At 32.7% G+C, this 13,655-nt stretch overlaps 1 protein-coding gene across 1 annotated transcript; it reads left to right on the top strand.

The window, feature by feature from the left end:
* The first annotated feature begins 2,555 nt into the window (after positions 1-2,555).
* On the top strand, positions 2,556-13,133 carry LOC107859799 (protein STRICTOSIDINE SYNTHASE-LIKE 6). The gene is made up of 5 exons (XM_047407163.1): positions 2,556-2,732; positions 6,222-6,804; positions 11,957-12,267; positions 12,354-12,486; positions 12,611-13,133. Exons 2-5 carry the CDS (start codon positions 6,406-6,408, stop codon positions 12,887-12,889), a joined length of 1,122 nt encoding a protein of 373 aa, XP_047263119.1. The 5' UTR covers positions 2,556-2,732; positions 6,222-6,405; the 3' UTR covers positions 12,890-13,133.
* The last annotated feature ends 522 nt before the right edge of the window (positions 13,134-13,655 follow it).

Genomic DNA, 13,655 nt, shown 5'->3' with positions numbered 1-13,655 from the left:
CTATCATTATGCTATGCATAGCAATGCAAGGAATTCTAATATATGTATTAATATGGGTAAAAACACAATTATCCCTCAAAACCTCTTTCACATCCTTCTCATTGTAGTTGTGGGGGTATTTGTTAAACAAATAATTATTTTTAGAAATATGCAATGCATGTTATTTTTAATATGCCAAATCAAACGTTGCATAAGAAATAATCTTAGTATTTACCAAATTATACATTGCATGGGAATAATCTCAGCATATAACTAATGCAAGTATAATGAATACAAACATTACTAGTACACTTTATTCAACGTTATTCTTATAGGGCAAAATTCAGAAATAACATGTTTATCCCTTAATTATGAGTTTCATAGCAACAGTTTCATAATTACATAATATAACAAGTTGTATTTTGTATTTTTGCAAACTGTTGCTACAAAAATACAAATACATATGATTTTTATTGCCCGTATGATCGATATGTATTTTGTATTTTTGCAAACTGTTGCTACAAAAATATAAATACATATGCTACAAAATCTAATTTGATAAAAGTGTTGTTATTTTTTGTAATTTAATATTTAAGTATGCTACTTTATGTATTTTTTTCATTCTTATACACTATATTAAACGACCCACGTGGGCCAAAACAGTAAGCTACAACTCTGAAATTTATTTGTGAAATTGTATAAACATTAGCCTATATTATTAACCTACAATTCGGAAACTTATTTGGGAAATTGTATACATCTTTTAGAACAACAAATTTGTATCTATTATAAAAGGTATACATTATAAGCAAGAAGGTTAAAGGTAGCTAGTAATAACAACAAAAGATATGGAATGACTTTTTTCTTGAAAAGAAAAGATACTTATAAAATTGATTAAACAAAATAAATATTATAGAAAAATAGATTAGTTCGATTATAAATTAAATAATCATAATTAAATTAAAAGAACTGTTATAAATAAAATAAAATTATAAAAATAAACATAGTATCATAGAATACAAAGGAAACAAATATTACATTACGAAGCCACGGTTAAAGAAGAGATTTAAAGCTAAAATTATTAGAGCATTTTACTTGCCCACTTTATCATTGATATGTATATAAATAAATTTATGTTAGGCAACAATAATTAATTCGTGGCGTACGAATAGCGAAGCCGGCCTGTATGGCCAAGAATTTTTCAACGTACTAAAATAGTCATTTTACGAACTGAATCAATATATTTTATATGATATTATTTTTTAATTAACCCATTTAACTATTTATATCTACAAATAATTAAATATTAAATTTTTTATTTAAATTATTTGAAGAAAAATATTATAACTTATATTTGAAAATAATTAAATTTTAAACTTTTCTTTTTGTTTTTAATACATGATTTTATAATCTCAAAATTTGCTACATACAATATGCGTAAGGCTACAAATGATAGACGCAGTAGAGTGGTACAAATTCGGCATAACTCTTATTGTCCCTCCGCTTATTTTATTTTTCAAAAATTAATTTGATTAATTTTTAATAAAGTAGATTATACTAATGTAATATTTTAAGTTAAAATTTGAATATTCATAAAACTACACAAAAACATTGTAAGTTCCAATTTATTTTATATCAATATATGAAAAAAATCTTAAAATATTATTTATCAAAATTAATATTATTTGACTCTAAAAAAAAATAATAAATTATAACAAGTAAAAGGCAAAAACTTACCCAATATACACCCAACTAGTGAATTAATGACACTAGTCACATATCTTAAATATAACAATTAGTCCATTTATTGTGCACATGATCTTTAACGACTTCCTCCTTTTCATATTAGCGGCTCGTATTACTAAAAATATTTATTTCATTTTAATTGTTTAAATTTTAAAATCAAGAGAAGTTTATTATATTTTTTAATATTATCTCTATTATTAAATAATAATATAAAGTGTATATATATATATAAAAAATATATATGCATTAAAAATATAAATTTGAATATATATATATATGTATATATATTCAAATTTATATTTTTAATGCATAATTAGTAGGGTTACTTTAGTAAAATAAACCTTTATTAAATATTACTCTCTCCGTTCCAAATTAAGATGACACATTGATTAACAAAAATAATTAATAACATAACTAGTTTACCATAATGCTCCTATTAAATGATATTTACATTTTATTTTGAAGGAAAAATAATTAATGCAAAGGGTAAAACATGAAAAAAAAAATTGTCTCTTCTTGATTAATGAAAAAGGACAAGTAAAATGAAAAATCAAATTAGAAAATTTGAGTTGGGTAATTTGAGACAAAGGAAGTATCTTAAGAGGAGTGTCAAGTCAATAGAAGCCAACCAAAACTAAAACGAAACGAAGAAAACTAAAACGAAACGAAGAAAGTAATACTTTATTAAATTTGCTAAAGATAAGTAATTGAATTACTTGTTTAGTAAAAAGCTTATATTTCTTGAGAAAATATTTGACCACTCAAACATAAAACAAAGTTTAAAAATTATTCTCCTATATAACAGTCCAAACTCCTTGACCATAAATGGGGGATTGAGGAAAAAAGTACTTTTGACACATTATAAACTCTAACAAAACTAATTCGGAACAATCAGGATTGAAAAAGACAAGAATTTCAAATTCATTTAGTCCCAAGACCATGTCAAGTAACTGCAGAAAAGAAGATAGCAGCAGCATCTTCAACAAAAACTCGATATAAAGCTTAAGGTACACTTCTTCACAAACTCAACAAGCATTAAAAAGAAAGAACCAATTTTGATTACTAATCAACAAAGCAACCAAAAAAAAACATTGATTTATCAAATCAGTAATAAAAGTTACTTTTCTAAAAATTATCCTGTTTTACTTTTTGCAGCAAAAAGGTGGTCCCCCATCCCCCACTTTTTCCACTTTCTCTTTCTCATGTACATTTAACTTGGACCAAGGAATTAAGTAGTAATTCCAATGCCAATTGTGCTGTCTCCTAGGTTCCTCAAAAAGGAAATATTATATGGATAACCTTTTTCTAAGTTCTACTCATTTAGGCTATTAAAAAGTTTCAAAGCTTTAAATTTAGAAATTAAATTGTTATTTGCTTGGATTGAGTGTTCTTGCAAACGATGGGAATATTTTTTTGGAGTTTATATGTCAATTTTTGTTGGAATTTCCGATTGAATCTTGAAGAAGGAGATGGGCAATGAGTTTATGTATTTTGTATGTTGGATTTAATGCTATTGTATATTTCATGTATTAGTAGATATGCATTGCCATACATACAACATATATAAGATACACAAACAACATACAATATATACAACATAATTCCACTTTTTCCAAAAAAAAAAAATTATTGTGTTATTTGTTTGATTGTGTTATTGGGTTATCAGTTTACCAATAAAAAAATTAAAATCAAACAAATAACACAATTTTTTTTTAATAAAATTATTAAAAAATAACGATAAATCAATAACATTTTTATCGGTAAGTACGATTTTTGTACATTTCTAAATTAAATTGTGATTTTTTACTCCATTAATTATAATAAGAAACGTATTTGAGTTTCCCCAATATCCTAAACGAAACACTAATCGAAACTACAATCAAACACTAATCAAAAAAATTAATTTTTTATTTTTAATATACAAAAGAATATAATTCTTTAGATAGTAGCATATTTAATCGACAAAAATTTAATATTTTACTATTTTTAGAAGAACACCAAAACCCCTACTTTATTTTATTTTTTCCAGTATCAATTTATACCAATGTCATTTTGCAAGAAAATGAGTACGTAAAGTTGGTGAGTATAGTTTACTTAATTCCTTGGTTCAAGTTAAATGTACATGAAAAAGAGAAACCGGAAAAAGTGAGGATGGGGGACCACCTTTTTGCTGCAAAAAGTAAAATACGTAAGAAATTCTTATAGTACAAGAAAAATTTTTAGAAAAGTAACTTTTATTATTAATTTGACAAATTAATATCTTTTTTGTACCTTAAATTTCACGTGCGTAAAACGTAAGAAAAAAATGAAAAATGTAATAAATTATTAAATTTAACTTATTATGGTAACATTTTAAATAGGTGACTTATTTTGGTTACTTTTATTATTTCTTGATTTATTTTGATTCCGAGTTTACTTATTTGAATGGACTTATAAGTTATGGCTTATAAGCATAGATTATAAGTTGAAAATTCTAATTTATAATTTGCAATTTATTTTTATTTATTTGACTTAAATAAGTATTTAAAAACATTGTTTGATAATACTCAAATACTTTTATTTTGACGTTCTAAAATAAAACAAGCCAACCAATCTAACCATGTTCAGTCATACCACTTGCGCCACAAATACACCACAAATACAATGATTGAATCAAAAGCCAACCAATCTAACCACGTTCAGTCATACCACTTGCGCCACAAATACAATGATTGAATCAAATGTAGTACTTTATATAAGAACTCGGAATTAAAATAAGCCACAAAATAAAAATAATGATCAAAATAGATTATTTATTTAAAAAGTTATCTAAATATAATAAATTATTACGTATTTCACTTTTTTTTAACGGTCAACATGGTTTGTAAAATGTAATAATTTATTATGTTTTACAAACACTGTTTGTAAAAAGTAATAAATTATTACGTTTTGCATAAAAAATAGTATACTATCACATCTTCTTTATGTCAAATCATATAGTTTGTAATAATTTATTACGTTTTACAAACAGTATTTGTAAAACGTAATAATTTATTATAAACTACAAACAGTGTTTGTAAATTGTAATAAATTATTACAACTTACACTTAACCACATCACATCACCTTTATTTTTCCCACTTATAAATTTAACCCACCCCACCCTTTGTAGAACCCTCTCACCCCACCCTTAACCCACCTAACCGCCCCTGCCCCTGCCCTATTTTTTTTATTTTTTTATTTTTGTATTAAGACTTTGTTCTCTTCCTATTCAAGTTTAAGTTGTTCCTAAAAAATAAAGGTAGCTAGTGTCCATTTTTGGATCCATACTAAGCTCCACTACTAAACTTCATTTGAAGAATTTCAATCGGTCCCCCACTTCTTTTTACTTAGTTCTTTTATTTTTGTGTGTGTTAAAAATATAAAATTAGTTTTTTTGATTAATGTTTCATATTAGTTTCAGATTAGTGTTTTGATTAAGATTTTGAGGAGACTTACATGGGTAAATACGTTTTTTATTATAATTAATAAAGTAAAAAATTGCAATTTAAGTTACGGACGTATAAAAATCGAACTAATAAAAATGTTACTGATTCGGTTCGATAAAAATGTTATTTTACTTTTAACACGCAAGAAAATAAAAGAACTAAGTAAAGGTGAGTGGGGGACCGATGAAAATTCTTCAAATGAAGTTTAGTAGTAGAGCTTAGTATGGATCCAAAAATGGACACTAGCTACCTCAATTTTTTACTAACAACTTAAACTTGAAAAGGAAGAGAACAAAGTTTTAATACAAAAACAAAAAAAAAAAATTTTTAAAAAAAAGGCAGGGGTAGGAGCAGGGGCAGAGGCGGTTTGGTGGGTTAGGGATGGGGTGAGAGGGTTCTACGAAGGATGGGGTGGATTATATTTAAAAGTGGGGTGAGATAGGTAATGTGATGTGGTTAGGTGTAAGTTGTAATAATTTATTACAACTTACAAACACTGTTTGTAGTTTGTAATAAATTATTACATTTTACAAACACTGTTTGTAAAATGTAATAATTTATTACAAACTACATGATTTGATATAAAAAAAATGTGATAGCACTTTTTTTTTTGCGCAAAACGTAATAAATTATTACATTTTACAAATCGTGTTGATCGTTAAGAAAAAAGTGAAAAACGTAATAATTTATTATATTTAGCCTATTTTGATAACTTTTTAAATAGGTGGCCTATTTTGGTCCTTTTTTTTTATTTTGTGGCTTATTTTGATTTCGAGTTCTCTATATAATAAATATTTTCTTGTTTAAAAAAGAATAACCTACTTTTCTTTTCTTTTTAGTTCGTTTAACAAAAGAATGATCCTTTTTCCTTTTTGCCCATACTTTAATTTTATCTTTTCACGTGACATATTTAGGATCATAAGATTAAAAAATATTTTGGTATATTTGACACAACTTTAATTTAAGGACATAATATTTTCTTAAAATTTGTGTAAGTGAAAGTAGATTATTTTTTTTTTTTTTTAACTAGGAGTAGTATTGACGTGCGAAAGCTACTAACGACGAGGAAGAAGACTCCAAAAATACTCTTTGATCCATTCTCCCTTGTTGAAGAATTGTATACTGTCAATTATCCTTTTGTTATCTTCTTGGCTCTTCCATTGCAGAACAAAACTCCAACATATCTTAACCAGTCACTCTAACTGGCCTAAGCCATGCCCAACTCAATCCCTCTAAGCTCTCTTTTCATATCAGTACTAATACCTGTTATTCTCGCAACACTGCTCTACCAACTCGACTCTTTCGACCCCGTTACTTACCCCACCCATGTCCTCTCTACTGAACCTCCCATGGTCTTTCCAAAACGCAATAGCCACATGCTTCATGGCTCCGAAAAAATAGGAGTTGACCGGTTGTTGTCACCAGAAGATGTGGCTTATGATCCCAATTTGGGAGTTATATACACTGGTTGTGTTGATGGCTGGCTTAGAAAAGTGAAAGTGAACGAATCGGCGGCGGATACGACGGTGGAGGATTGGGTTTTCACCGGCGGTAGGCCTCTCGGACTTGCTGTAGGACGTCATGGCGAAGTTATTGTTGCTGATGCGAACAAGGTGAGTTACGTTGTTATTATCTGTCTTTCTTGTTTTGGAGAAACATTGTTGGGGTGTAATAGAGCATTAGCATTAGTGGTTTAATAGTGTTTAAAATTGTTTTACTGCGTACTACAAATATAGTTTGATTAGGATTAGACTTGTTCAACTTATTTAGGCATTAGTTATATTAGACGTAATTATCTTTTCCTACATTCTAGGAGTTAGTTTACGCTATTATTTTAGCTGTATATAAACTGCACTGCAGTCTCATCAAATAAATATACTTTCTTCTACTCTTTCTTCTGCTTTTATATGGTATCAGAGCCACAACAACTCTAACGAGTAATTTTTTTTTCCTGCACATCAATGGCTGCCTCCACCCCAATTGCTAATGCTGATGCCTCCCCTGGCGTCAAAAACCTAATTCAATTCAACCCAGCCTCCCAATTGCCGATTAAGCTATCTGGCAGCCACAACTTTACTATTTGGAAGGCCCAGATTGACATGCTACTTCATGGCCATGACCTCTATGATCATCTTGATGGCACCACGTTGTCCCCTCCGAAAACAATCATCACTAACGAAATTGAATCTGCCAACCCCGAATATAAGGATTGGTTTCCTTAAGATAAACTAATCCAAACTGCTCTTATGGCCTCTGTTGATGCCACAATCGCATCCACTGTCGCTTCCGCAAACAACTCCAAAGTTGCCTGGGATCAGTTTCACACCTCCTTTGCGAACAAATCGCAGACCCGCATATTTAGCTTCCATCACCATCTCAGTAGGGTCAGTAAAGACAACAAATCTATTGTTGAATATCTGCGTGAGATTCGCTCTTTGTCTGATGAGCTCGCCACAGCTGGTTCACCGGTCAATAACGAAGAACTTGTGGTGAAAATTTTGAGTGGACTCGGTCCAGAGTTCCATGAGATTTCAGCAGCTATACGGGCACGAAACTCTCCAATCAGCTACGAAGAACTTTTTGATAAGCTTCTTGATCACGAAATGTTCCTCAAACATGATGACCTAAAAAAAGCGACCACACAAGTCACTGCAGCAGTTGCTCAATGTGTCACAAATTCCCAATCAGTACCACGTAATAATTGACGCCCACCCAACAACAACAACAACAAGAACTACGACAACTGGTGTCCCCAAAACAGACAATCCAATCAAAGTGTTATTCCTCAGGAATCCAACAAAGGTTCTCAGTGGCGTAACTTCCCACACCAATCTTCACGAGTCCGTTGTCAGCTCTGTGAATAATTTGGCCATACAGCAAATGTCTGTCGGTCGCGATCCCAGAACCACTTTGAAGCTAAGGCTAATTTTGTTGCCCAAATACCGCCAAATGACCCATGGATTGTAGACTCGGGTGCATCTCACCACATTACCTCCGACACCAACTCCCTGCACAATGTTCAGGACTTCAAAGGAATGGAGGAAGTGGCGATGGGTAATGGTAATGTGATTCCAATTACTCAAACTGGTACTAGTCATTTATATGCGTCAAATAATGCCTTCAAACTCTCTACTATTTTATGTGCTCCTGCTATCAAGCGCAAGCTTATTTCCGTTTCTCAATTTTGTCAAGATAATCAAACCTCAATAGAATTTTTTCCTTTTAACTTTCTTGTGAAGGATCTGAATACGGGAACACCTCTTCTGTGTGGCCCGAATAAAGCAGGACTCTATGAATGGTCAACACCATCTCGCCCAACCATCAATGTTGCTGTTACCAGCCCTTTATTACATCTGTGGCATCGAAGATTGGGTTACCCTCATTCTTGAGTTTTATTTTGCATTCTCAATAATTTTAGTCTTTCTTATTCTTTGAAAGATAAATTTACGTACTGTAATTCTTGTTGCTGCAATAAAGCCCACAAATTTCCATTTTATTCAAACAAATTGTCCAGTAAATCTCCATTAGAAACACTTTACAGCGATCTGTGGGGGCCATCTCTCGTGCTCTCAATTGATAAAAAAAACGTTATTATTGTATTTTGTTGATCAGTATAGAAAATACATCTAGTTATACACAATGAAAAATAAAAATGAAGTTCAACAAAATTTTCAAAACCTACATCCTGTGCTTGAAAAACATTTTGATAAAAAAATACTCACCCTATACACTGATGGAGGAAGTGAATATCAAATATTAGACCCGTACCTCCACTCCAATGGCATACAACACCTTGCTTCTCCACCATAAACACCTCAACGGGTTGCCATGGCCGAAAGACGTCATCGTCACCTAGTTGAGACAGCTAAAACACTACTTCATCAAGATGCTTTATCATTTGATTTTTGGTCATTTGCTTGCCATCATGCCACATATCTGATCAACCGCCTACCCACTAGTACACTTAATAATAAGTCACCATTTGAAATTATTTTTAATGATAAACCCATGTATGAATCTCTTCGTACATTTGGTTGTTTGTGCTACCCATGGCTTCGACCATATGCCCAAAATAAATTACAACCATACTCCAAACCTTGTGTCTATCTTGGATTCTCTATCACTCATCATTCCCATATGTGTTTTGACCCCACCAGTTCCAAAAATTTTCTCTCTCGGGATGTAAAATTTTTTGAAGATGTTTTTCCATTTGAAAGTATATTTTCTCCATTGAACCAAAAATTTTCTTCTTTACAGTGGAAAAAAGTTTCTTCTCCCAATAATTCTAACCTTTTCAATTATGGAGAAAATACACTTGATGATAATACTACCTAATTGCCCCCCACTATTCCACTCATGCGAGACATACGTCACGATGCCTGCTCAATTCGTGCCACACAAGAGAACTACCCGAAGGCAGATCACTCCATAACTCAGGAACCAGGTAATATCCCCTCTACTTCCTTAACATCTTCTTCTGATAGGTATACGCAATCCCCTGCTGATAACCTTAAACCCCATTTTGTTTTCCAAAGCCAACCCCCTGTTCCCTCTACTTGTCCTATCTCCAAGAACCGTCGCCCACCAATTACCCACGTCTACCAGTGTCGGCCACACTCATCATCAATACAGCCAGCCCCATCTCTCAGTTTACCTCTCCCATCTGAACCTATTGTTAACATTCCACCTAAAGAACAACACAGTGTGATAACGAGATCGCAAAATAACATCGTCAAGCGACGACAAATTGTTGACTACACTGCCCAAATGAACCAACCTGCACCCTCTATTCCTATAACCCACAAGAAAGCACAAAAATTTCCATATTTAAGAGATACTATGGAGGCTGAATTTGATGCATTAATAAAGAACCAGACTTGGGACTTGGTTCCACCAGACCATGCCCGAAATATTGTCCCTTGTAAGTGGTTATTTCGAATTAAAACTAAATTTGATGGCTCCATTGACAGGTACAAAGCACCTTTAGTTGCAAAAGGGTTCACCCAAAGGCCCGGAGTTGATTTTCACAAGACATTCAGTCTGGTGGTTAAACCAACTACAATCCAAATAGTACTCACAATTGTTGTACAAATGAATTGGCTGCTACATCAAATAGATGTCAATAATGCTTTTCTTCAGAGAATGATTCAAGAAGATGTGTATATGTCTCAACCTCCTGGCTATGAAGATACAATTCATCCCAACTATGTCTGCCATCTCAAAAAGATAATTACGGGCTCCGGCAAGCTCCTATGGTCTAGTATGATGCATTGACTAGTTCTTTGATTCGAATGGGGTTCAAGATGTCTGAGTGTGATAATTTTCTCTTTGTTCTGCACAATATGGGGGTCACTATTTATATTCTGATCTATGTGGATGACCTTATAATCACAGGCAATGATGAAACACTCATTCAACATGTTGTTACCTCTCTTTTAAAAAAAATTTCTCTCAAGTACCTTGGTTTATTACACTATTTCTTGGGTGTTGAAGTACACAGGAATGTTGATGGCTTGTTTCTCAGTCAACCCAAGTATATACAGGAGATTCAACAGTAATGCAAGTAAGAGGGAAAGTTAGTTACAACAGTCAAGTCATTAGTCACATAATCAGTTAGCTGAGAGGTAGTTAGGGGATTGATTGGTCCTATGAAAGATCATGTAGACTCGACATGTTGATATGGATAAACGCGCTCTTTCTCTTCTATGACAATGCAATAAGAGCCACCCATCAATCTCCGTACCCACCGTATCATGAAGGCACCAGGGCATTTGACTCGAAAAGGACGGTTGAGAATATAATAAAATAATAAAAGTATGCTCTTTCTTATAGCTTATGAGTGGTCACACACAAACTCCAATATGATCAGAGAAGGACCTATCTCACTCAATATTGGGTCACCGAATTAAAAATTGTCCACACACCAGAAGTCCATTCCTGGACGTGAGGCGGGGTGTTAAAGAATGAAAAAGTCTCATATTAATGGTTAATCAGATGGCTGGCCTCTTTATAAAATTCAGACAATCCTGCTCCCTTTGACCTAAGCTTACGGGTGTGAGTTAGGCGCAAGACCAACCTTTATATGGTACCAGAGCTGGCAAAGGTCCTAGGATCGAATCTCACTGCCACCCATTTTTTCACATTCTTGACCCATGAAAAAGAATCAAGCACGTATGTGGAGGGCGTATTGAGAATATAATTATATACTAAAAGTATGCTCTCTCTAACAATTTAACCTTATAGATGACATGGTCACACACTTAAATAAGGACTACTACTCATGAAAAAGAATCTGGCCTACATGTGGGGACATGTTGAGAATATAATTAAATACTAAAAGTATGCTTTCTCTAGCAACTTAAGTTTTTAAAAGAGATGGTCAAACACTTCAATGGGAGTACAGAGCATGATAGTTTGTTATGATTCTATTACAAGGTGTGGGACTTGAGTCCCACGTTGATTGAATGGAAAGCTAATGTGGGGCTTATATAACCTTGGACTAGAGAAACCTTGATAGTTAGTTTTTGGATGGTATGGTTCTCCTTGGATTGGGTCATTACCCCTTTTATGTAAAGGATATCTTGAGATCAAGAGATATCAACTGTTCATTCAAAGAGTGAAGGATATCTTGAATTTACACATAGACCAACTCTCTTCATCCAGACCCACATTCAAAATTTTGATAAACATTCGGTGCTAGTTAAGATAAAAAATTGGTGCACCTATAGACACTCCTACTAACACTGTTTATATTAAATGGGACAGGGGTTACTACTGAATGTTACTTCAGAGGGTGAAATTAAAGTGCTAACAGAGGAAGCTGAAGGCCTGAAATTCAAATTGGCAGACGCTGTAGACGTTGCAGAGGATGGGATAATATACTTCTCGGATGCTTCCTACAAGTATAAATTCGACGAATTCATGTTTGATTTTCTTGAAGGCAGGCCTTACGGAAGATTGTTTAGTTATGATCCATCAAGTAAGCAGACCAAAACACTACTTAGCGACCTGTATTTTGCTAATGGTGTTGTAGTCTCTCCAGATCAAAATTCTGTTATTTTCTGTGAAACCCCATTGTAAGTACTCTTAATATGACTTCATTTCTTCAGCGTGTATTGGATTATTATTTCATATCAGATCCATTGTTGTGTTTAATTTGTAGGAGAAAATGCAAGACGTATTACATAAGAGGCGAAAGAAAAGGATCTGTGGATATATTTGTTGAGAATTTGCCTGGATTTCCTGACAACATTCGGTATGATGGTGAAGGACATTATTGGATTGCATTTGCCTCGGTAAGATTCTTCGTGACATTTAAATTTGATGTGTTCAACCTTTGGCTTTTGCCATTATGTAACATGTGGCTATATCAGTATTTTGTGTATGATGATATTTAATTTTGTTCCGGTGACTTGACAGGAAAAGACATGTGCATGGGACTTGGCACAACGGTATCCGATTATCAGAAAGATAATGGGTATAATTGTGAAGTATGTGGGAACACCTCATGTAGAGAAAAATGGTGGTGTTTTATCAGTTGATTTACAAGGAAATCCAGTCGAACATTATTATGACGGAGACTTGACGATGGTGTCCAGTGGCATGAAGATTGGTGATCATTTGTACTGTGGCTCTGTTAAGACTCCGTACATGCTTCGCCTCAATCTGAAACAATATCCTGCAGTTCAATCATCATAGACAAGAAGATCATGAGGTGTTCTTTTTCAGGCTACAAATTTCAAATATAGGACTTCCATTTGTATAGAAATACAAGTGTTTGATTTTAAAAAATTATGGGTGTATTTGTCATTATATTTTGTGTAAGATTTCCCCAGTATGAGAGGCGACGATGTTTGCTTTTTAGAAAAAAAGGAGTTAATCTGCAAGAATCATATTACAACAATATTTAAATTGATCCAAAGTGATTGCTCTACCAACCTCACATCATGTATTTGTTTTGATTTGACATCCCGACCCTTTACTTCATGAAGTTTCATCCATACACAAACAAGTATTTTAAACCTCTCTAATGGAAAACAATCTGGGATTTCCTTGCACAAATTCGAATTTCGTCGGGCTCCAATAGGCAATTTGAGCATTGGACGCTGGGTGGTAAACGAAGAAAATCATGTCAAGTTGTCAACTCGTATCACTGTTTTAGTCCAACCATCCCTTTTTCTTTTTAATCCTCAAATTGCAGAGCTGTAAAATCTCAGAATCTGTTACTCTACTCAACATATTCAAGACTCTTGGATGTATGACCTGTATGTGGAGGGATAAAATTATTTTTCCTAATGTGGGCGTTGAGCTCATCTCATGAATAAAATTAAAGAAGCAGCAATAGAATTGAGATATCCACCAAGGTAAAACATGTTTGAATGATATTTTGTTTTACAACCTACACAAATATGAAATATGTTTGCTCCAATAATATTTTATTTTACTACGGTGTTAAAGTGTCTAA

This window comes from Capsicum annuum, chromosome 2 (genome assembly GCF_002878395.1).
Source record: "Capsicum annuum cultivar UCD-10X-F1 chromosome 2, UCD10Xv1.1, whole genome shotgun sequence".
Taxonomy (NCBI): Eukaryota; Viridiplantae; Streptophyta; class Magnoliopsida; order Solanales; family Solanaceae; genus Capsicum; species Capsicum annuum.
The sequence above is the reverse complement of the archived record's forward strand: the minus strand, read 5'-3'. Positions and strand labels throughout refer to the sequence as shown.